This window comes from Ostrinia furnacalis, unplaced genomic scaffold, assembly GCF_004193835.3.
Source record: "Ostrinia furnacalis isolate ACB-3 unplaced genomic scaffold, ASM419383v2 OfSCF2040, whole genome shotgun sequence".
NCBI lineage: Eukaryota > Metazoa > Arthropoda > Insecta > Lepidoptera > Crambidae > Ostrinia > Ostrinia furnacalis.
The window spans coordinates 44365-70387 of NW_021132279.1; the positions used below are offsets into that span (position 1 = coordinate 44365).

At 36.2% G+C, this 26023-nt stretch overlaps 1 protein-coding gene across 4 annotated transcripts in view; it reads right to left on the reverse strand.

Moving 5' to 3' along the window:
• Positions 1-5489: 5489 nt before the first annotated feature.
• Positions 5490-26023, reverse strand: part of Blimp-1 (PR domain zinc finger protein 1) — a 31653-nt gene continuing 11119 nt past the window's right edge. The window contains exons 2-9 of one of the 4 annotated variants that reach the window (XM_028306662.1): positions 20317-20396; positions 19244-19501; positions 12444-12560; positions 12133-12174; positions 11315-11463; positions 11097-11197; positions 8797-11007; positions 5490-8594 (exon numbers count right to left, since the gene is read on the reverse strand). In XM_028306662.1, the coding sequence (XP_028162463.1) occupies positions 8290-8594; positions 8797-11007; positions 11097-11197; positions 11315-11463; positions 12133-12174; positions 12444-12560; positions 19244-19501; positions 20317-20325 (3192 nt within the window). In that variant the 5' untranslated portion in view covers positions 20326-20396 and the 3' untranslated portion in view covers positions 5490-8289. Of the gene's footprint in view, positions 8595-8796; positions 11008-11096; positions 11198-11314; positions 11464-12132; positions 12175-12443; positions 12561-13605; positions 13707-13803; positions 13967-19243; positions 19502-20316; positions 20397-26023 lie in introns of those variants that run through there. The other 3 variants (XM_028306663.1, XM_028306664.1, XM_028306665.1) reach the window with 3 other exon arrangements.

Here is a 26023-nt window from a genome sequence, read left to right on the forward strand (position 1 = left end):
TAAAATAACCTTAGAATTTGGTATGTTATACTTAGCGTCCAATGTTGTTCACTAAGCACGTGATATCTCACCTGAACTTCCTGAAAATTGAAATTGAAGGGGGATGGGGGCATACAAGTACCTAAACGTGTTTTATTTGATCGATTTTTCAAGGTGTAATTTGACTTTGCAAGATGGTACGAAATCCTTTGTATTCAAAGTCGTCCACCAAGAAGCACCACCTGAACTTCAAAAGGGAAAGAACGAGTTTCTTATTTTGATCAATTTATGGAATTTATTGAATGTCGTAAAATTACTTTATAGTTATGATGATATGGAACCCTTTGCGTTCAAAATCATTTACCAATACGCACATTATATTTTTTCGTAAATAATTTGTATTCTTGTTCATAATTTCCTGTATTTATTTAAGCCTGAAATGCTACCAATTGAATTCTAAATATTAAATCTTACGCAAGTTAAAACTATAGGCAACTATTGAATGAAATACTTGACACCACCCATTTTTAAAGAGCGTGGGCCGACGGACAGGATTTATTAAATGATGGTGCTCTTTGCGCAGAAAATTCCAGATTTCATTCATTCCACAACAATATTTTTGTAAGTTTGCTTAACGGTGTCGCTCCTACTGCTGTTGACGCGGCAAAGAGACTTTGTAAGCTTATTTTGCTATAGAGATGTGAGAATATTCCTTTTTGATAAGCGAGCTACTTTGAAAATATAATCCAAGAAGGTACCTATTATGTTGGTACTTTTACCCTACACTATTAATTTCACTACGTTAAGCCAGTTAAGCTAACATATAAACGTTTAGTTATGGATATCTGTTTATAACTGTTTCATCATTACCTTGGCTTTAACTAATATGCAACATGTGCCCAAACAAAACACAACACAACGATTACTTCATATTGCATTTTATTTACACGTCAACAGCGATTGAAAAGACTAAGAGTAGTAACCAAGGTACTTGTTTACTGCAGCCTGCAGTTGGAACTTAAAAATACTTGAATAAATGTGATTACAATAGCATAAAAAAAGAACTACGCAATATAGATTGGCCGACAGTACTATCAGACGCTGATATTAACATAGCCACTACTAATTTTTACTCTGAACTGAATCAAATTATTGAAAAATACACCCCCACTGCTAGCAATAGGCATAAACATTTTCCACTTTGGTTTACACCATCTTTGATCAAATGTTTGCATGAAAAAAACAAAGTACATAGGAAGTTTAAAACATTTAAAAACCCTCGCGATTATGATGAGTTCAGGTTACTCCGTTCTCGATGCAAGGTTCTAATGAGGAATTGTTATAATTCATACATATCGCTCACAGAAGAAGGCCTCAAGTCAGACATAAAACACTTTTGGAGATACATTAATTCTNTAACCTTAGATTGTATTATTAATGATGGTGTTCTTTGCGCAGAAAATTCCAGATTTCATGATTCCACAACAGTATTTTTGTAAGTTTGCTCAACAGTGTCGCTCCTACTTCTATTGACGCGGCAAAGAGACTTTGTAAGCTTATTTTGCTATAGAGATATGAGAATATTCCTTTTTGATAATGCGAATGCGAGCTACTTTGAAAATATAATCCAAGAAGGTACCTATATGTTGGTACTTTTACCCGTGTACGTTACTCCAGCTGGAAAGTAGCTCCTAGAGTGATATGAGTAGAACGTATAATTAGTTCCCAACATGGTGTAAATGTGCGCCGAATTAGAGATTAGTGCGTGCTGTCGTTTTGGTACAAAACGAAAAAAACGATTCCTGCTGGAGTAACGTTGTTCTAGCAGGAAAATTCTAAACGAATGATCGGAAAGAGAAAAACTGTGTACGAGCAGATAGCTTATATTTGTTCTATTATGTGAGCTGAAAATGTGATTTGTGCGTCTTCAGGTTTTCGAGATATTGCATTTCCTGCCAGGGTAACGTTTTGCAGAATGCTCTATCTCAATAACCGTTATATGTGCGCCTATAGAATAAACACACACGAGTAGCTCTTGATTTGTGCGTATATGTGAAAGAAACATGTTTATGAAAATATTTATAAATATCAAGTAATCGAGCTTTCTTCAAAATCCGAAAAAATCGTGTAGCGCCTGAATAACAAAACATACAAGCTCACTGAAAACTGTATTCGATCCTTCTTAATACGTATTATAACCATAAAAAGTTTCGAAGACGCACATTCATGGGTCATTGAATAATATCACTAAAAGTAAATACGACGGTGCTATAACTTTGACGTCAAAATACAAGGAATCAGCTACACCAAGATGAGCGGATGTCAACCTTATAATTAGAGCGTTTATTAAACAAATATAAAATAATTATGATATTCAGCTTGAAATGTATTGCTTAAAAAAGATATGCATAAAAATATCAAATTGTAAATAACGGCTGGTTACCCGACCAAATTCGAATGCATACAAAAAAGCGACGGATTCATACATATCGATGACCTTCTTAACTATACTCACTAACCGGTAGAAATTTGTTGTACCGAAGTACACTGAAGTACAAAATAACAAGTAAAAAATACATTTTAATGACAAACTTTTTTTTCTTATCTCTGGCATGAGTAATGTGTAAGTGCGCCTATAAGTTTACAATTAAGTCTTGACGTGAAATATGTGTATTAGTTATATTTGTGGTGTACTACTACACAAATAAAGTGTGTGCGCTATGGCAACACTGGCTAGTACGGTGCGGTGGGGGGTCAGTCGTAGTCGGGCCGCCACACGGGACGGACGTCAGTGCTTGCACTAGCTTACACAGTGAACATATCAGTGTTTTATTTAAGATACCACAATATTAATACTAGCTTCTGCCCACGGCTTCATCCGCATGAAATTTAGTTTGTCACAACACATATCACTTTTCTTTCATGTCTATAAAACATTTTAAGCAATTTATGGTCGCTGAGGCAGGAAAGTTCCACCACAAAGTGGCGACCACGAACCGGAAGACGTGGCGTGGGCAGGCCTCCCACTAGGTTGTTGAAGACAGGACGCGGGGTTGATTGACGTCGAAGGGCAGATCAGCAAAATGAAACACAGGGCTCGATCCAAACGTGACAGTAATAGCGTGTTCAAACGGCGACTGAGGCATGAGCTCACACAATCAAAGTAACGGACAATTATTGTTATCTTTGTCTCGCTCACGCCTTAGTCTATCATACTCTAATAACAATACTTATCTATCTTACTCTAACACATTAGACAATAGTTACATTTTATTACTACGAGTATTTACAGTTTCTATACAAAGGTTCTACTACAAAGGTTCTACCGGTAACATTGTGGACCGACGATTTGGTGATAGTCGCGAAATGTAGCTGGATGCGTGGTGGCGCAGGACTGGTGTTTGTGGAAATCCTTGAGGGAGGCCTTTGTCCAGTAGTGTCTTGTCTTTCGAACGATATTGATCTGTGATTTTACGTCATGATTAAATACTTTTTAAGGTAAATTAATAAGAGATTCTTAAGAAAAGAAATAATAAGGGTTTTTCGTTTGATGCGGTTACAAATTGTATATATTTTTCATTAACAATCTAAAATACGACTATTTAAAATAATTGCCAAAACATTTGAACACGACTGTACTAAACAACAGCTTAAGTTTAATACACTCAATGTGAAAGGTCATCGATGTGTATGAATCCGTCGCTTTTTTGTATGCATTCAAATTTGGTCGGGTAACCAGCCGCTATTTACAATTTGATATTTTTGTGCATATCTTTTTTTTAAGCGATACATTTCAAGCTGAATATTATATTTTATATTTGTTTATTAAACGCTCTAATTATAAGGTTGAGATCCGCTCATCTTGGTGTAGCTGATGCCTTGTATTTTGACGACAAAGTTATAGCACCGTCGTATTTACTTTTAGTGATATTATTCAATAACCCATGAATGTGCGTTTTTGAAACTTTTTATGGTTATAATACGTATTAAGAAGGATCGAATACAGTTTTCAGTGAGCTTGTATGTTTTGTTATTCAGGCGCTACACGATTTTTTCGGATTTTAAAGAAAGCTCGATTACTTGATATTTATAAATATTTCCATAAACATGTTTCTTTCACATATACGCACAAATCAAGAGCTACTCGTGTGTGTTTATTCTATAGGCGCACATATAACGGTTATTGAGATAGAGCATTCTGCAAAACGTTACCCTGGCAGGAAATGCAATATCTCGAAAACCTGAAGACGCACAAATCACATTTTCAGCTCACATAATAGAACAAATNTAAAATCCGAAAAAATCGTGTAGACATTTTCAGCTCACATAATAGAACAAATATAAGCTATCTGCTCGTACACAGTTTTTCTCTTTCCGATCATTCGTTTAGAATTTTCCTGCTAGAACAACGTTACTTCAGCAGGAATCGTTTTTTTCGTTTTGTACCAAAACGACAGCACGCACTAATCTCTAATTCGGCGCACATTTACACCATGTTGGGAACTAATTATACGTTCTACTCTTATCACTCTAGGAGCTACTTTCCAGCTGGAGTAACGTACACCTTTTACCCTACACTATTAATTTCACTACGTTAAGCCAGTTAAGCTAACATATAAACGTTTAGTTTTGGATATCTGTTTATAACTGTTTCATCATTACTACCTACCTTGGCTTTAACTAATATGCAACATGTGCCCAAACAAAACACAACACAACGATTACTTCATATTGCATTTTATTTACACGTCAACAGCGATTGAAAAGACTACGAGTAGTAACCAAGGTACTTGTTTACTGCAGCCTGCAGTTGAAACTTAAAAATACTTGAATAGGTAGAGAGATAAGATAGTACCTACGAACAATAGAAAGTTTACAGTCGCTGAGTAGGAACGTTTCTAGTCTAGTCTAGACTATACAGGTCGGAACTGGTTACCTTCCATGGCAATGTATTTAACTGAGGTTTGATGTCAGTTTATATAATATTTATCGAAATTGCGAAATATTCATCAACCATAACCTACTCACTTTGCCAACACTTTTCTGTCAAAGTAGGGTTATGTTTTTTAAGTGTAAATATTATCTCTTTTTTTCTCTACTGTCTACTGTTTGTACCTTTAAAGGTTTTAAATGATTTCTTTCAGGTGACATAAATTTTATAGTAATGTCACATTTTCATTACACATTTAGTCAAACCTAGTTAGGTACCTTTTGTTTCCTTCATTTATGTTTACTTTTGAAGCAGACAATTTAAATAGAGTGTTTGTTTTGTCAATTATAAGTACCTAGCGGGAATTGAATGTCTTTTTTAAAAATAAAATACGCTGTCATGGATTTCAGAATTATGTGAGGTTGCTTTGCGAAGATTAACATTTTGTAACGAGTGACCAGACTTTCGCTTCCCTGCTTCCAACTTTAAATATAAGCTATACATAGGTAAAGATGTTGAATATAATGAAACCACGATATATTTTTACTCCTTTTAATGGATTTGGTGTTTTGAAACAATCATTGATCAAGGTGTACAAAATTACAGGCCTTACAGTTGGTAAGTTTCTGGCGCATTAAATTTACATTACTCATTACAAGGTGTAGGCGAGTCCTTTACATTATAAATACTGTAGCTGAAGTTATCGTGATACATACATTTTTATTATATTGCTTACTTTGCCGTACTGTAGTTAGGTATTGTACTTATATTATGTATGATCTATCTTCCTTAGATGTTATTAATTTTATACAAGACTTTTATATAGTTATGATGGTATTATGACTGATTTATTACAATTTAAGAAAATACCGATTAAAGATTAACCCATCATTGGTTTATTTACAGAGAAAATAAATAAAAAGGTAACATGTTAATCAAATTAATCCAATGTCAGCAGACCGAAATTACATATTGAGTGAAATATCTTTACAAATATTTAATTTAAATATTAACATTGTGTTTTTATTTTAAAGTTGTGCGCACGGGAACTGATTTTATAAGTCTGCTGACAAGTATACCAGTAAGTAAGTAAGTATAGTTCTTGCAACTCACGAAGGCGAGTGTGTACGTGTAACACATAACGATAGTGTAATGTCTATCAAAACTTTTGAAAAGCCAACAGTAGTGAGCCACCACACAGGTAAAGCTCACTCGCCTTCGTGAATTACAACAACTATAGGTAGGTAGATATAGATTGACTAAGCGTGCAGCGGACTTACCACACAGATACCTCGCAAAGTATTACAAAAAAATATAGCTATGAATAATATAAGGAATGGCGAGAAGTTCTTACGATTGATAATAATTTACGATATTTCTATCAATTTACTAAACTTATATGGAAGTTTGGTTTAAACAGTTACCAGTTTAACAATACCTAGGTATATTGATATTGATGTTTGGAAGTACATGATATAATTATGTAATAGAAATATTATTACAAATTCTGTATTTATAATGATTACAGTAGCAAACAAGTATTTTGATTTTGTAAGTATAAAGTACCTACTTGAAAGTGTAAATGATAGAATATACTAAACAGATTAAGATACTAATTTTTCTTTAAATTATTAAACCTGACCAATTCACCAAGTTTTTGAATTCTGATTTAATTAAGACTAAATCAGAATTATTGACGGGAAAGTCAGATTTACTGAAAATTTAAGAACACCATTAGTTGTTAACAGAATTATCCATATATTTTAGCTGATCGATCATGTGACCAGCTCTTTTCAGCAGACACCCTTTGAACCCTGTACATTACCTTTACAAATATATAAATTCTATCAAATACCAAAGACATTTATTAAGATTATGACAACGAAAACATTTAAGGTACGTAATAAGGTACAATAGCCACGAGGAAATACTCAAGTTGTCTTTGATTGCAACTTTATTAATTTGACTAAATTGCTCATCAATTTAACGAAAAATATTATTCAAAGATTCAACTCTCTTCCTACTTGATACCAAAATTAGCACATAATTTGTGCGTATCAAAACAATAGAAATAATCTGAATAAATCCTCCTAACATTTTAATACAAAATTGGCTTTGTAAATCGTAGGTATAAAATATACAGGTAATAAATCTACAAGGGGTTGCATGTAAAAAACCTTAATCGTACGAACAATAGAAATATACAAAAAGCTATCGTTTGGTTTTACATCACGTATAAGCTGAATCTTATTAGTCCAATAATTTCCGCGGCGCTCGACGCTTACACATCATGCAAACCATCGCTTACGCATATATTCGCCAAACATTACATTATATTTATCTCAGCCTTTTCAAATAGGAGAATCATAATTAATTGAAATTTGGAATATAAAATAGTAACTAGTAGACTCGGTGTAATTAATATTACATGTAGTAAATAGTCCGTCTGTCCGCAGAAGGCTGGACGCTGCGACTACTAATCTACGATGTGAAGCACCATTTGTTCTAGCGTAGGGATAATGTACACAATCCGTGGATTTAAATCTAAATATCATTAGAATTAACTTGACGCACATATGCGCTTACTCTCCGATTTATTCGTTAGGAACAATGATTTAAAATACTATTCAAACTTTTTAGGATAACTTAAAATATATTAACGTGCTCATTTGGCACTTAGCACTAATTGTTTGATGTTTTTGTATGTAATGTAACATAACTTGGGTTAATTAGAGACAAATAGGTTAAAGAAATTATTGATGACGGTGAAGAAAACTTTGTAAATGGCATGGGTTAGCCGTTCTTTGGTGAAATTTGAAAAATGATTGTGCTTGTGGATGTTTACAAAGTATATCCTCAGAAATATAAATAGAAAAAGTCTATTATAATTTTCAATTACATAAAAGATTTAATTATGTTACAAAATGCTTGCTTGCACGTCGTATGTGTAATCGGTATATTTATTTACATTGCATAGATTTTTAAATTAAATAAACTCGATGTCACAAAAATCCTATTTACAATAGAATTCTACTTTAATGTATAAAATTGAGCATTATATAAACAAGGGCTGCTGATTTCTTATATAAAACTATGCAAATGCTTAAAATAATATAATACATCACCCGTAAGGGTCTAAAACTACGTAAGTACTTAGTACTTATTAACGTCGCATCGCACTTATTATAAACCTATATTTTACAAATGTACAACGTAAAGTTCGTATCGTAATCTCATAGCCACTCGACACAACGAGCTTGTCAGCTCGTCATCGATCGTCCTTACACAAATACTTTCGTTTGATCACAAAACTGGAATCACATTGTGCGGCGGGGAAACTCGCGTCCGACGGTTGCCTGGCACGGCCCGGGAGGTGGGTCTCAGGTACACTCGATGATGAGGGGCTGGCTGGACTCGATGACGCTGGGCCGCGGCTCGCCGGCGGCGGCGTAGTGCTGCGGCGGGTCGTGGTCGGGCGGCGGCGGCGGCGGCAGCGCGCGGTACTGCGGCGACAGCTGCGCCGTGACCAGGTGCGGCGTGGTGGTGTGCGCGTGCCCTCCCAGCAGAGCCTCGCTGTGCGACATCACTCGCGCCCCACCGTTGCCCACCAGCCCTCCCTGCGATGGAGAGTGCACCTCGTATGCCTCGTGCCCCTCTCTGTCGTGGCAGTCTTTGTCGACGGTACCTGCAAAGTGCACGCGAAATTGAAATCGGCCGCGTTCAGCGAGAGCGCAAGTGAAAGTTGCGGTTCACCTACGAGGAGAAAGTGCAGCGCGCTGCAGTTACTCTCGCGACTACGCTCGCGTATAATCGTCTACGTAATAAAAGTGTTAAAATATATAGAGAAAAAAAAACTTTTACTTTTATGCAAATAAAAAGTAACATACCTATGCATTCGGTGTTGGCAGCATTAGTGATCGCCAGGACTTCCTCAATGTTGTTAGGCTTGCAGCTAGTGGTCTTCCAGTGTGTGCGTAGTCCAGATGCGCTGATGTACTTTTTGTCACAGCCTTGACAGACGTACGGCCTGTCGTTCGTATGCAGTCTCTTGTGAAGTTTCAAGTGTACAAACTGAGTGAATTTCTGCATACACAAGTCGCACGCATAAGGCTTTTGTCCTGAATGTAAGCGAAGGTGAGTCTTTAGATTCGATGTTGATGAAAATCTTTTCTTGCAAATATCACATTGGTGTGGTTTCTCGCCGGTGTGTACTAGGTGGTGTTTTTGTAGATGTGCGAGCTGAGTGAACGATTTGTTGCACACGTTGCACTTAAATGGTCGCTCACCTGAATGTGTTCTCAGGTGAACCTTAAGATTAGAAAGCTGCCCGAAAGTTTTGCAGCAAACATTGCATTCGTAATGCATTTTTCCATCTTTCTTCTTTAGTGGGTACGGTAAACTTCTGTACCCTCGCGAGGCTTGTGAGTTCGGGCTGATTGGCGCCACCATTAATCCACACGAGCCATCCGGGCTCATACTACCGTGTGGAGGTATTATTTGACTATTCATGTTTGAATTTTGTATCAAACTCAATTGTGAACAATTTTTCAGCGTTATAACGCTCGTTGATGATGGATAGTGATGATTATTTTGAGCGTTTTGAGATCTTTCATATTGATGCGAAGAAGTTACTGTAGGTGAGTATGTATTCGGTGGAGATCCTAGTTGTGTGATGATAGTTGAATTTGGCGGTGAGTAGAGATTATAATAATTTGGGTAGTGGCTTTCATAGCGGGTTTCCCGAATTTCCCTAATTTCTCTAATCTCTCTTATTTCTGTAGTATGTGGTATGGAGTGCGGAGGAGACGATGAGTACACTGAGGCCGCGGCCGGCGCGGGTAGCTGTTGAGGTAGTGGCAGCAGAGACGGTAATGGAGTTAGGTTTGAACTTGAATCCGGGCTACATGCGTTGCCATATCTTTGACTTTTCTTGTATGAATATGCCATTTCGGTAGGCGAAGATGGTGGGGGTGTAGCATTTGGTTGCCTTCTGCTAGGATCGTTATTATTTGTGTCGATACGATTGCCAGTAAGAATCGTTTCCAAAATCCGCGTATCGGGGGGTGAGTATCTCATGAAAGCCGGTTGCGGAGAAGGTGATAAAGTGCCGTCTTCGTAGTATGGTTTGTTGACTGGTATTATAGTATTTTGAGACGGTTCAAGTACGATGACCGTTGATGTAGCGGGGTCTCGCCGTGGAGGTGACAGATTTTGTGGCGTTGTATTGGCAACTTCTTCGGCTATCATTAATTCCTTTTCACTTTCACAGTCCATGTCCTTGAGGTTTTGATACTGATACGCTCTAGGCATTTTAATTTTAACTTTCCTATATTCGTTGCGATGCATTTCTTGGTCCATCTTCTGAACAATAACGGTTTCTTTAGGTTCATTTGTTTTGTTCGAACAATCCAAGACATAATTTTCAACATCAGAGTCGCTTGAATCTTCGGGAGGTGTGAATTCATCATGGTAGCCATTGCTATGGTACCCCTCGTCTGATCGCACCGAACCATCGTTGGGTGTTAGTTGCGGTTCATAATGAGGCGGCCCACAGTGGGTTAGGCTTGGAGATTTGCTTCCCAATTTATCTTGATGATGATGATTTTGCGCCATAGGAGATGGTCCGCGCATATCTCTAAGATGTTGGTTTTGAGCAGGTGACCTATTGCTGTATGCTCTGGGATTCTCCATTTGATGTATAACAACATGTGATGTGCTTTCTTTGTGTTGAATAATCAGAGTTGGATTTTCGGAATGTCTGTGCATTTTCACAGGTGATGGTGGTTGCATTAATCCATTTGGCGATAGCGGTGTTTGTTCAGGAATAATGGGGCTTTCTGGTTTGTTAGAAGAAATGTCAGTTCGAACAATTGTTCTCTCATTTTTGCTTCGTGGTTCTTCACGGGAAATTAAATTAGAATTATCAATAAAAGGTTTGTCAGTCGCTTCTCGTTTTCTTCGGCGACTAGGAATTTCAGCTTCTAATAACTCCTTGGCATTTGTTAAGCCCAGAACATATTTCATGTGGTTGAATGCGATTTCAGGGTGAACGGGTGCTGGTGGCAAGCCATAAGCTTTTTTGATAGTTTCTTCTTTACCTAAAGCAAATAATCAAAATGTTAATATGGTATCTAAATAAAAACAACGAAAATAATTGTTAAAGATAATGTAACATGTGAATACTTACAGATAGAATAAGTGGCTCGTTCAGGATCGATGTCATAACCGAGCCTTGTTGCAAAATCCTTGCAGTACCACACCATTAGCTCTTCGTTGGGCATGATATCTCTGTGAAAATAATGTGCAATTAGTAAGTGGAATTGTGAAGTGAATTGTAATTATGTGGTGCTACAGTGAAACAGTGTGACGATAACTAATCTGAAAAAAAAGTGAAAATTGTAGTACCTTATCGTGTAGAAGTAAATGTGTTCCTGGTGCTGGCAGGCGACGAGGTTCATCACGGAGAGCGAATACGCTGAGGCCACGTATCGCATCCAGTTCGCGACGCTCGTGTCCGACCCATCCAGGTAATAATAGTCGCTGTCTTTGAATATCTGCAACGATCAATAGGCCTAATTTAGGGACGGCCTAGTTTTAAGGTCGAATCTTAAAATAACATTCGTATTGATTCGTTTAGCCAGTTAAATTGTATGTAAAACAGAATGTATTTTGTGTTATTATGTTTGTTTTGCCACCATTGCTGGTATTAAAGTAATTATCGTAGTTATATCATTGTGGAGTGCACACATGTCGCCGCTCACGTGGCACGTGCAGGATATTTACAATGCGCGTGCAGCTGATAGCTGCCGGGAGTCAAGGTCGAGATGCAATGTCGCCACTAGTTAAACAAGCAGGAAGATAACGAAGGACTAGGAGTGGTAGGTTAATTGTGATGTCTAGCTCAGTAACACGTATGGCTTCAAGTAATTGATTCGAGTTCACTTTATTATGTTGTTGAAGCTTTGAACTATACGGTAGTGAAATAAAAGGGATAGTATTTTAACTTACGTACGAGATTTATACCATGGTTTTAATCTAGTATGTTAATTATCAATGGCTCTGTGTTTGTAAGGCAAATGCCTAATGGTAAAATGTGCATGAAATTCTTGCAGACATGTTATGAACACTACGTATGTAATCAATTTTCAAATATGCGCAAAGTTAAAACAAAGCGACTAATTTCAATATGCCACCACCATTACGTAATGAAAACCCAATCTCACCTTAATATTTCCGTATGTGTGATGTCTCACAGTTTCCTGTACCTGGCCCAAAATAGAGAGGAATCGGTTAGTTAAGAAAAGTATAGTGCGTAACATAGCTTGCGTATGGGTATGTTCGGCATACGCGGTATGTTAGTTAGGTCGCTATGGGGGCTGCTAAACGTAACGAGTTGATGATATTTACAAGCCTCAACCAAAGTATGATAGTGGGAGTATGGGCCTAATGCAAAAAGCGAAGTGAAAGTGTTTCCTTTTTAGTCAAGGTGTAAAAGTATGTACAATTTTTTACTACAAAAGCTATATTAACTCACCCTCCAGTAGTATCTCCACGAAACTTTGTCATTGGGTTTGTTGGGTGTCCGCGTGCCTTCAAAAGGCCCAAAGCGGGTACCGCGGGGGATCACTCCGATGCTCCACACACCTTCCGTCTGTAAAAAAAATAAACTCTACTTATGATTTAATTAAATAGTAGGGCGCGAAATGATTGTTTTATGCATCTTTTGTTTACACTGACTGTGAATAGATAGGCAAGTTGAATTGCATAGATAAATAATTGAAGAAAAGATAAGCTGTTTAATCAGATAAAGTATTATGTATTCTATTTCTTGTTTACAATTTATTGTAAACGATATAAATAAAGGTGAACTAAAATTTATTAAGACACGGTAATCATTCTTTATAACATTGAACTTTCTGAAGCTACGATGTAGCATCGTAGCATTTTCGTAGTCACTACGCCGTATTTTAAGTAAGGCTCAATCTTGCTCCGATATACAGGGTGTTTGGCGCATCGTGTGCCAAAATGATTTGGCGGATAGAATGGGTCATTTCCTATATTTTCAGCCCCCATAACACATTCCATGTCAGGCGGCTACTTTTATATTAAGTTTTTAGTAATTTCACCAAAATACCCAAATATGTCATTTAATTTCGATTTAAAAAAAAAACTACTAAGCGTAGCCTTAAAGTAAATATTTTGTTTTGACGTGCATTGACATAGGGTTGCATCAAATCTAAATTTACTGGCAAATATCATCTATTTTTTTTTAATTCAGCTTTGAACTTTTCCGAAAAGTTAAAAATGGACTGAACATTTAAGTTTACATGGCTATAATTTTTTTTTTAAAAGAGATAGCGATCTTCGGATTTTATCAAAACTTCTCTAGTCTATCCCCATTCAAACGGTATACTAATCTTGTTTAAATAATAACAACAACTTCACAAATTCCCTAAATTAGTGCATTGACTCTATTCGGACTGATTTGCGAAATTTGTGTTTATAGCCCCTATTTGTGTGAATAACACGTTAAATACCTACAGGTAAAAAATATTTATCTTATGCAATNACGGAAGGATACCTTTTTTGATAGTTTCTTCTTTACCTAAAGCAAATAATTAAAATGTTAATATGGTATCTAAATAAAAAAAAAACGAAAATTATTGTTAAAGATAATGTAACATGTGAATACTTACAGATAGAATAAGTGGCTCGTTCAGGATCGATGTCATAACCGAGCCTTGTTGCAAAATCCTTGCAATACCACACCATTAGCTCTTCGTTGGGCATGATATCTCTGTGAAAATAATGTGCAATTAGTAAGTGGAATTGTGGTGTTAAAGTGAAACAGTGTGACGATAACTAATCTGAAAAAAAAGTGAAAATTGAAATACCTTATCGTGTAGAAGTAAATGTGTTCCTGGTGCTGGCAGGCGACGAGGTTCATCACGGAGAGCGAATACGCTGAGGCCACGTATCGCATCCAGTTCGCGACGCTCGAGTCCGACCCATCCAGGTAATAATAGTCGCTGTCTTTGAATATCTGCAACGATCAATAGGCCTAATTTAGGGACGGCCTAGTTTTAAGGTCGAATTTAAAAAAAAAAATTCGTATTGATTACTTTAGCCAGTTAAATTGTATGTAAAACAGAAAGTGTTTTGTGTTATTATGTTTGTTTTGCCACCATTGCTGGTATTAAAGTAATTATCGTAGTTATGTCGCAGGCAAATTGTATGATTCCCAATGATATTATCTATAATATCATTGATGATTCCGCATTTTACAAACGGCGTCGTCAATTCACAAACGCTCGCTGTTCTATGAAATGCCGAAGGCAAAATGTAAATTGCCTTGGCACTTTATAATAGGTATGCCAAAACATTTGATAGCCAATTCAATCGCTGTTTACAAAATGCCGCGGCAAATTGAAGTATTTAGTTCGTTTTCTTACCACGCGAGGCGCTGCTAATCAAAACAAGAAAAATGGCGTCGATTAGTGGTGTCACAGATATGGATTAGAGTAGATACAGCAAGTTGCTCGTCAAAGCGTGCCATCACGGTAATAATATCATACAGTATTGTAACTTCATATAAACCGACGAAACGCGAGTTTTCCTTCGAATTTCAAATCACGGGACGTGGTCGAGATCAAAAAGTTAGGGGTGTCGCGAATGTGCCGAACGGACGTCGATGGCCTAGTGTTGAAAATGACTAAGGTGATTGAATTTGACTGACCGTCTTAAACGATCAAAGGACAATGACCAAAAATGTATGGAGTGTGGTCCAAATGTCCACCACTAACGAGACCTATGTAGTAAAATAGTCTACTAAATACTGATTCATTATAACCAAACCGCAATCAAAAATATGCTGTCAGTAAAAAGTTATGACTGAAAGAAAAGTCTGTTTTTTACCTTTTCATCCGAAAAATGTTCTTGATAATGTATCATTCTATCGATTGCTCATTTTGGACTAATCTACGCATGTTATGTCATGTCGCATGTGGCGCGGGGTTATAGATGAATTTTATTCAATATTATACTAGCTGTGCCTACGACTTTCTACGCGTGAAAATGGTTTGAATATTTTTTTCCCATTTTAACAACATTTGTCTTTACTGCTCCGCCCCTATTGGTTGTAGGGTGATGTTATTTATCCTTAAACCATCTTTGATAAATGGGCTATCCATAACTAAAAGAATTTTTCAAATCGGACCAGTAGTTCCTAAGATTAGCGCGTAAACTACTACAATTTTTCAAACAGTCAACTTTTTACTGACACCTTATTTTTTTTTGTCCCTTACTGAAAGTTAATCTCTATTTAATGGACTATAAGCCAATATAGGTCTCATTAGTGGTGGACATTTGGACCACTTTTGGTCATTGTCCTTTGTCAAAAACTAGTCATTAACTGTCAGAAATGGTAATTTTCAGTCAGTTCGATTTGAAATGAAAATTATATTGTATAAAACCAGCTTTGGCCCACGACTTCGCCAGCCCGAAATTAAAGTAACAGGTCATTAAGTACTCATTATGATTAGTAGATTCAAAATTATTTTAGTATATTTTTTAAAATTAAATCTACTAATCACAAAACAACACGCATTTTTATCCTATTCCATTCACAAAGTATTTTGTTTGTCTAAATAAAAATACAATCACAAAACTAGATAGAAATTCTAAGACAGATGTAATTTGAATTGGTACTATAGGTGAGCAGCCCTATCGCATGTTGTCATACTGTGACGTACCGCGCGGCTGTTGACATTTATTTCAAAAATATGGCCGAGTTGGAATACTGTATAGATAGTATTACCGTGGTGCCATTCCGATATGTCCAAATGGACATATATGGTCGAGTGATGTTCACGTTGTTAATTGTAATCCGATTACAACAATCGGTTACGATGATTTTACGAGGATAGTAGTACGAACACGGTAGAAAGAAGAAATTATTAACGGATTGAGAATTGTAATTAACAGCACAAGTAACAAATAATTAAATTAGAATAAAGTAGCAGTAAAAGAAGTATAAAGTAGCATTGTTTTTAATACAGGAAATAAAAAATATCGGATATAGTTTAAATCAGAGAAATAATGATAAAATCACAAAATTTTAACACCAATTCTTCACTAACCAAATGTCACATTATCAATAAGGTTTTGCATTATTTTATTTACGGCAATATTTTTAATTCCTTTAAAAAACACCACCCACAGTAAATAATTTAGAAATATCTTCAAAACTAAGTATCCTGACTTAGCTTTATGAAACTAAATGTATTGGCAAAACTACGCATTTTTACATTTATTAAAAACTAGCTGACCCGGCGAACTCTGTTCCGCCTTAAAGGCAATAAATAAGCCATCGCAATTTTTCCTTATTTGCTCACCGTTTAGACCTACCCTGGACTACGACAAACATTTTAAAACCAAAATCAGCTCAATCGGCTCAGCCGTTCTCGAGTTTTAATCAGACTAACGAACATCAATTCATTTTTATTAGATAATAAGCTTGAGTTACTCTTTATTTTATGAAACTAGGTCTGGTACCTACTAGGATTTAAAAGTATGAAATTAAGTATAAATTACTAGTAGTACTATTTAACATAATGGAATAACGATCATTACTTTGATATACGCACAGTAAAAATATTATTTGCAAATTAATAATAATATAGAATTTATTTTAATCCACAGTTAGACTAGCTATAAATAGCAAAATATCAGTTTTATCGGAATTAATTAATTGTCGAATCGAGTCACACGATAATTTCGATGACTTTGCGAATGCAGTACGATGATACGATTATTTTTACATTGCGGCAATCACTAAAATTCGCTAAAATGACACTAATGACGTTTAAAAAGTGGCACGCTCGTCTTCATACAAATTTTTTGACAAGCTGCATCTATCCATATCTGTGGTTATGGCTAATATTCTTTTTCTGTGCTTGAATCGGCCAATACCAGGTTTAAAGAAAAAACACATAACAAAGAGTATATCATAAAAATCGCGAAACGCACTGATTTCCATTTATTTATGGATCGATGACAACCCAGCAAATAGTTTATAATAAGGTTTTGGCGTTGATCGCATAGTGAGTGGATGGTGAACTACTAAAGATGGCGACAGCGGTTTGTTTGTCAGTGCCATCGGAATTTAACGAAATTCTCCATTATCCGAATTTTGCGGATATATGTTGTCGACTCAAAATCGTTATTTTTTTATGCTTTGTTATTCATATAAGGTTTCGATCCAGTCTACCGTACCCCTTGACGAAATTATTAATATAGATTTTAATTGGTTACAATTACCTACAAGTTTTAATATTGATAAGTTATGAATTATTAATCTCTTGTCAAATCAAATTCAATTTAATTATCAATTAACTAATTACTGAATTTGTTCCAATGACCAATAGCTTGACAGTCATCAACTTACTTGGGTTTGGTGGCAGTCCAACGATATAAAGAGGAGACTATAATAACGCTATTACATTCTTCTTCCATATCTATCAGATCCTCAACATGAGTAGATTGAGTAGACCCTCAGAAAGAGGAAAAAGAAGTAGTTTTGTTGAAATGCTTTCTGACTTGATTACCTATTAGTAATTTGGTGCCAAATAAAAAATTTTTCTTTCTTTATTTCTTTCTATGCATAGTTGAAGTTGAATCCTTCTCCTTCCATGAAAGTCATTAATAAGCAGTAGATATGGGTAGTTAGCTCAAGTTAGCGACGTCAATAAAGGACAACAGAATGACCATTCTCGTTTAACAAAAGCCCAAATCACATGGTCTAGCTAGACTACAGTAGAGCTATTTCACGTCATTTAAAGGATCATTAATGTGACCATTCTCGTTTGACAAAGTCCCAAAAGACGTACTCGTACCTACCTCAAACTAGAGTAAGTACCTACTAGAGCTTATCGCTGGGTGTTAAGAAATACTATAGTGCACGCTAGGAGACACGCTCCAGCTCCCCTAGTACCTACCTAGATAAGTTTAACCTGTACTTTGAGTTTTTTCTTCTGCAATACTGATGCTGGTGCTAGCAGCGTGACCAATTAGTTCCCAAATAACTCATAGTAACATGACAGGATTGACAGCTGATGGAAACTGGACTGGACTGGAAGCGAACCGAACTGGAAAAGGTTTATTAACCTACACGATGGAAGAAGAGAACGAATTTAACTAGATAATTATAATTTCAATAGGTACTGGTATCTAAAAATCAAATTGATAATGCACCCTTTCTTCTTGCTTTGGCGGCTCAGCAAGCGAATCCGTTGGGTAGCCTGTACTAAAAATATGGTTACCGGACAGCCTTAAGACTTATCAAATGGTGACATTGGGTAGCTTAGGGCACATTATTATTATTATTGTTATTGTCCGTGTTGCATAATCTTTTCTTAAAGGTTTTAAACCTTTGTTTGTCACCTGTCATCCGATTTGCAATGGAGGGAAGTCGAACCTTAATTAAGAACTCCTCCTTCTTCTTAATATCAGTTTAACTTTCCCCCGGGACAAACTGGACCTTCATTGGTTGTGTTTTTGTGGCGGTCAAGCTGTAGATCCTGGCTACACAGGAGTTGCAGTGGTGGGAACGAGAGGTGGGAATAGTCCCGATTAGCTTAGGGCACATTTCTCAAACAGATCTGACTGAACCATTAGCGAGCACGGACTAGAAGATACAGCGTGTACTTAACTATTAGGTAATCTTACTACTTAACTATCAGTCTGTGGCAGCGTGTCTGATTGTCATTATCCGTTTCTGATTACCTTCACAGAAAACGATTTAATTCCGTGATTTGAGATTACCACGAAAGTAGACGGTGCATTACCACTTGATGCAGAAGGCACAGTGCCGTTCTGTGGTGTTCAATAGGCCTATATCCAGCTGTGAACTGCTAAAGGCTCTTCTTAAGTAAAGGGAACCCACTTGATACAAACGACAGGGCGATTCTGTGGCGTTCTATGAGAGGACCTATATCCAGCAGTGGACTNGCAACCCTATATCAATGCACGTCAAAACAAAATATTTACTTTGAGGCTACGCTTAGTAGTTTTTTTTTTAATCGAAATTAAATGATGCGATTTGGGTATTTTGGTGAAATTACTAAAAAACTTAATATAAAAGTTGCCGCCTGACATGGAACGTGTTATGGGGGCTGAAAATATAGGAAATGACACATTCTATCCGCCAAATCATTTTGGCACACGATGCGCCAAACACCCTGTATATTTTTTAAAAGAGCGTGTACCAATTAGGTGGAATATTTCAGGGTCGTGACATGATATGATGTGGTTTTCCCACACTTAGTCGTTCCTTACCGGTGTGTTAGGAGTTGATAATACTGCAGACGGTCTTAACGCCAAACTTCTGGGCAGGGTCCTCTCGGCCCTGTTGACGGTGCCTCGCTCGCAAGGCACATCGGGCACGATGTACACGGTGAGCCTCTCGAACTCCTCCTCGCGCATGCGCGTGACGTCATATGCGCCCGCGCCGGGCACCGCGGTGGCCGCGCCCGCGTTGCCGGGGCTGTTGGTGCGCCCGACCACCGTCGTGCTCGGTACTTCTTCGCTTGTTGACTGTTTGGTGGAAAGCATGTTATAGTACTCCATTTATTACTCGATAAATTGCGTAGTAAAAATAAAATGGGCTAAAATAAAACAAAAAAACTTTACGTTTAATAAGTATACGAAATTTTTTATAATGTATGTGACATTATAAAAAATTTCGTATACTTATTATGCTATTTGCATTTGTTTTTACTAAACAGTTGCATTAATTAACATATAATGAGTAAAAAAGTTTTCTTCTTGTTTATTTTAAGAAGTTTTCTACAATATACGAAAACCTTAAGTTAAAATAGCAAAAGCCACCGGTAGGTGGTTTTCTTGAAAAATATGCAAACAACGTCGCGACGGAATGCATTTCCCCTTTACACCCGCATGCATTGTGTCTGCGTCGCGCCATTTTGAGGGCTAAGCGGTTTGGGAAAGAGTTTAGTCTCGCTAAGTGGCGGCGTTCGGCGGCGCTCGATAAAGGGGCGGTGCGACTACTGACCCAGTTTTGTGATGAGTGCGCACTTTCAACTGCGCACTGACTTCCTCTTTGGCTATTTATATTTCCCACAAATTCGATTGTTCCCTTAAATTTTTTAGCACCTCGTTTTAAACCGGGACTAGGGTACATTTATTTAATTTTATCGGCTTTTCCGGATTTCGGTGTTAAAATATTTTTCTTGATAACTCGTGTAAATGGCTGACCAGTTTCATTAATGACTACAGTAAATAAAAATAAACTTAGTTTTGCGATAGATTTTTACAATTAATTTAAATTAAAACAATATGAAATTGATTAGTTCTTCCAATAGTAATAAAAATCTAATTATATTACTTACCAGTCTCATTTTGACGATATTTTTTCAGTTTTCAGATCAATTTTTCATAATTCTACTATATCCTTTATTGTAACTTGTACCTGAAACAATTAAAATTTACCATTAGTTTACATTATATTGTGATGTATAAATGTTGATTTTAAAGTGAAAAAGTCTGTACTTTTATATGAAACTTAAAAAGAAAATACAACACTGAAGATTGTTCGATGAAATTATTTTCAGTCCAAATTAAAGTTTAACTAATACTTTATTCTCATTCTCGCTCACATGTATATAATATCCTAATATTTAATCATTGCAATAGCTAACAGTAATAAAATATGTTTTATCTTTTATTACTCTATATCCAGCTCAATCCAGAAATTCGAAGAGTATGAGAAAGTCAAACATCTCTTACATTTACTTATTGAAATAAACAACACTAAATTCTAAAAGAAATAAATTCCTAGGAGTAAAGTTGTAAAGTTCTAAATCAAAAATTATCGCCCTTTTTGTTGATGCCGCATTGAGTATTTGCCAATTTGGCACCGAGCGTACGAAATCACGGAAACAGGAGTTCGTCACTGGTTTTGTACAATTCTTAGTGGATGGTAAACAAATAACTAGCCGCTAGAAAAAGGCTTGGTCTTAGAAGAATAAACATATTTGTAGACAGGCAGGCCTCTACTACCAATGTCAATGTTAGGTCTTGCTAAGTATATGGTTCATACATAGTCAATGAAAATCAAATGAATGAAATTATATTCCTAAATGAATCCAACCTCCGTAAAATCCTAGCAACTCCTAATTTGCTTAATGTAACTAATTTTCTAAGCCCACATCCGTGAAAAAGTACGTGGGAATAGGTAATTGCGTTCAGTACACCTAANGCACCTAGCCTGTGTAGGCGTAAGAGCAGTTAGCTTCCCCCGCGGTACTGCGAAGGCACTGTTAAAGATAATGGTGTTGCGCAATGGTAAAGTTCAACACTTCGTTGCATAATTGCGGAAGGCGCGAGCTGGGGCCGTCGACTTCTTTCGATGGGAACGAAAAATTTGTTATCCAAACCGGGTCCATTTGACATTCAAATGCTTGCGTAAGCGCCGCCCGAGCGCTCTATTGTAAACATTATGCACTGCATTTGTAATAGCTTTACGTATAGTTTTGAAATCACACCCATGTTCGGTTTGTATTTAATTTTATCATAAATATTTCAATAGCTGTAGTATCTTGGATAGTATAATTGTTTTGCTCGTAAAATATAAACTTTACTACTTACATTAAAATGACGACAAATTAATGTATAATGATAGCAAGTTGTGAAAGATAATGAGTGGTCAAAGGATAAAACCTAGACTCCCTTTATCTCTACGTATATTGTATGTAACAATAATAACAATGTTCTAATGCCTTTACCAAAAGTACATCAACTAGGAATATCACTGTGTAAGTAGGTACGTACATTGTGTTCTGTTACATAATATTGTTTATTGTTTATACTTGTTTATTTATTGAAGAGTAAATATGGCATGTATTTTATTGCTTTAATCAACAACGCTTCCATAACGTATTAATTAGTAATAAATAATTTAATTAATATCATAATAGGTACATAACATTTAACACTTCCTGTACTGGAAAAGTTTCGGATACATTTGTTTAAATACAAAAAGTGAACGTTTTCCTTTGTTCCTGTGGAAAAAATATCATATGAAATGAATGCCAGAATTAATGTCAGACAATGACGTGTTTCCTCTAAGTGAAATCAAAATCATTGGTCTAATAATAAATACCGTGATGTTAATCTCGTGAATTCACATTCCAATATCCAAGTATGGCCTTGGCAAACAGCCGAAGATAAAATTTACCGGGTCTCAGCACGGGATCGTTATTTATAATTATTATTTATTAAAATACAAATACATAAATTTTATATGACAGATTAATTATGAGTTGCCTCAAAATAAATTTATTCGAATTTGGGTAAATAGAAGAGAGTTAGGCAGTGATTTCTGCTGAAGACTTTTCAGAAAAGTAGATTTTTCACTAATTTTCATAGTGTTTTCAAACACAGCCTGCAATAAACTAAGCACTGTAAAAGTTACTACGACATCCAGGAGGAATAGTACTGAGTAAAAAATGCATAAACAATGTTTGTATCTAATTTCCGGGAAAAATAATAATGATGCTCAAATTCGGAAATTCGGGATAATAATCATCTCAGTTCGCATTTCACAAATGTTATTGTCATCCTATTCTGTATATGAAATGTAGAGATCGTCAGCAATAATGATTATTGTATTTAGTCTATAAGAAATCAAAAGTGGAATACGTTGCACTTGCACTGCACTAGTGACCGGGCAACTTTCTTGGTGGTAAATCTAAAAATGTCGCATGTGTTGTCGATTGCGTAAGGGTTTGTTTATGGGCGAGGGGGGGTTGCCGGCGAGAGGGGGGAGGGGGCTGCACGTGACTGCAGTAATTGCGCAATGCGCCCGCGCAATGTCACTCGGTACACGCGACTTGTGACCGCGGACGCTTGCCCTTTCCGGCTCTTACTTATCAGGCGGGCAATTAATAGAAATGGAATCTCTATTGGCAGTTAATCTTATCTGAAAATGTGTGGAAACTTTTTCAGGATTTCAGTGAAATTGATAATATCTATGTAAATAAAACTATGACTGACCACAATTTGTAGAATGACTTCTTTCCTTTTTTATAGATGAATTCTTTAAAAAAGAAAGGGTGTAAACAAAGTTATAGATTTGCAAATCTTGCATTACTTTCATAAAATATTTGTTGACGCATTTTTCTGTAATTAATCTCTAAAGTTAAGGGTTTTGGTTACAAGTTTCTTTGCGAAAGGGTAATAAATGTTCGTAATAGTGAACTGAGCAGGTTAACGATCTCTGTCGATCTAGCCAGCAGGTGTATAATTAAGTAGTTACCGCGTACAGTCGGCTCGGTAGCGCACCGCTGCGCTACGCCGCGTGCGCATCAGGAAGAGATTTTTAATGACGCTTTTTATCGCTAATCCTTTTTGCTATCCCACTCCGCATCTAATAATCATCATCAGATTGTTAAATGAATATGGAGCTATGCAGCATAAACAAGACAATTCAACGCTAAGATCACATGTTAAAATTAACGTTACAATTAGTGACCGACCGAATATTCGTTTTCGTTTTCGTTTTCGGCCATTTTCGGCCATTTTCGGCCAAAAAATGGACATTCGGCCATATTTTCGTTTTCGGCCAAAAACCAGCCGAAGCTTCGGCCAAACCGAATATCAGAAATACGTGAATAAGATGGTGACGTTTATCGTTCCGATATCTTCGGGAGTGAATCTGGTGCACTCATGGTTCCAATCAGACTTGAATGGACGCGGTATTGTCACACTCTTTTGAAGTTGTGAAGTGAGGTTACGTTGCAAAGGGTGTCCAGCGAGAATTTTCCAAATTCAAAATTGAATACAATAAAACCAAAGAGTTTTCATTAAGTTTAATTGTTTCAAAATAGAGTCTAATGCGGATTTGAAATACGCCATGAGTCACTGGTCGGGAGCCTACAGAGCGTTCGCAGTTGAGCAGTAAGTATTTGAAATGTATTGTCGAATGATCGATGAATGTCTGATACCACAACTGCAACTGCATCCCGGTCAACTACGTAACTCTATTTCAGCAAGAAGGTGTCTCACCACACACGGAGAGTACCTCGATGGAGCCACTGAGGACTTTTTTTTTCAAATAAATGATCAGCAAGTACAAGGAGTACAAGGACATACCCTAGCCGCCTCGGTCACCAGATCTCACACCATGCGACTTTTTCTTGTGGGGATATCTCAAGTCAAAAGTTTACAGCAAACAATCCTTATTATATTCAGGTTCTGTAAGAAAATATCCGCCGTGAAGTTGCAGGAAAATTATTAGCGCGATTAGCTCTCATAGTTGCGAATGTAAGGGTCCGGCTGTGAGAGTGCCTATAGTAAAACGGGCATCATTTAAAAGACATTGCCTATAAAAACATAAATCCGCATTGTTAAACTCCAGTTTGCATTAGTAATAAATAATAAAAAATCATTAATTTATTTGTATTCATTTTTGAAGTTAAAAAATTCCCACTGGACACCCTTTATTTCTTTTTCACTTCCCAATATTTCAATATACCTACACCGGAAATAAAATTCTACTAAGAATTATTCATCATTCAATTGTGTTTTAATGCCGGTTTTCTTTAATCAATCCTTATCAAAATCAACTGTTAAACGTCATTATGTTTTTGGTCAAAACATTAACGGTTTTCAAAGTTTTTACATAATTTCAGATTGAAATTTGAGAGTTGAAGGTCATTTTCGTTTTCGTTTTCGGCCGAAAATGAGACTGCAGCCGAAGCTTCGTTTTCGTTTCCGTTTTCGGCTGAAAATCCATATTCGGTCGGACACTAGTTACAATCAGAAAATGTATTTACAGATGCTACATTAACATTTGGTTTAGTTTGGATAACATATAAAACTTAAATAATTAAATATTAATTGGTAAAGCAAATAAAGAATTAAGTGTACAACAGTGGCTGTTTTCTACTAAATTGAAGAATTCTTTTATTATCCAATGTATCCGTCAGATAATCATTAATTTAAAGTTAATTATTACGGATATTTAAAATCTATATATATAAAAGAAAGTCGTGTTAGTTACTCCACTTATAACTCAAGAACGGCTGAACCGATTTAGCTGAAAATTGTCAGGGAGGTAGTTTAGAGTCAGGAGAAGGACATAGGATACTTTTTATCCCGTTATTTATTGCCATTAAGGCGGAACAAAGTTCGCCGGGTCAGCTAGTTAGAAATAGAATGTATGAAATTTTAATTAGCTGATTTGCAAAGTAGATGAATGTCGCTCACCAAAGGAATCTAGTCTGAGAGTTCAGCGTTGCAAAACCGCGCGTTTGTAGCGCATCGTCGCGTCGCGCGCGCGGGCGCATGAGGAAGCAACCTTGGCGCGCGCGCCGCTCTTGAACTTGCCCCGCGACGTATCGCGCGCACTCATAATTGCATTATGCACATTTATTATATTGACAACATTATGCATGCATCCGACACGTAATTTTTTTATGCGCATTCAAATTCGTGAGTCAGCGATATTAATTATAGACAGAATTCAATTTAAGGTGAAAACAGTGTCAAATTATTGCTTTGTTTGTTTATTTAAGTTTACTTTGTCGCCTACTCATGTTACATAATAAGAAATCTATACTTATTAGACTAAACATGATAAGTTTATTATCTCTACATATAATTGAAATAATTTACATATTAATTTATGATTCACATCGACATTNTCGACATTATTTTATACTGTGTTCTGTTTTACTAAAAAATAACTATTAGGTTTAAAAAAGGAAATAAAGAAGAATGAAAGTTACAACATAAATGATTAAAATTAAATTGAATTGTATAATTTAGTAACATTTTATAATTTAATATCTGTAAACTCTTATGGATTTGTATTTAATTCTGAAATCAGAATGCACTTTTGTACCACTGTAAAAATATAAGGTCCTTTCCTCCTATAAGGATATTTAATAAAATTAAAAGGAGCTTACGTAACGAAAACGAAAGAATGAAGCTACATATTTTCATTACTGTAAGTAATTTAAATTTTAACACTTATTCCGGTTCGTTATTATTTTATATCTTACAATCAAAATAGATACTTATAAAGGTAAATCT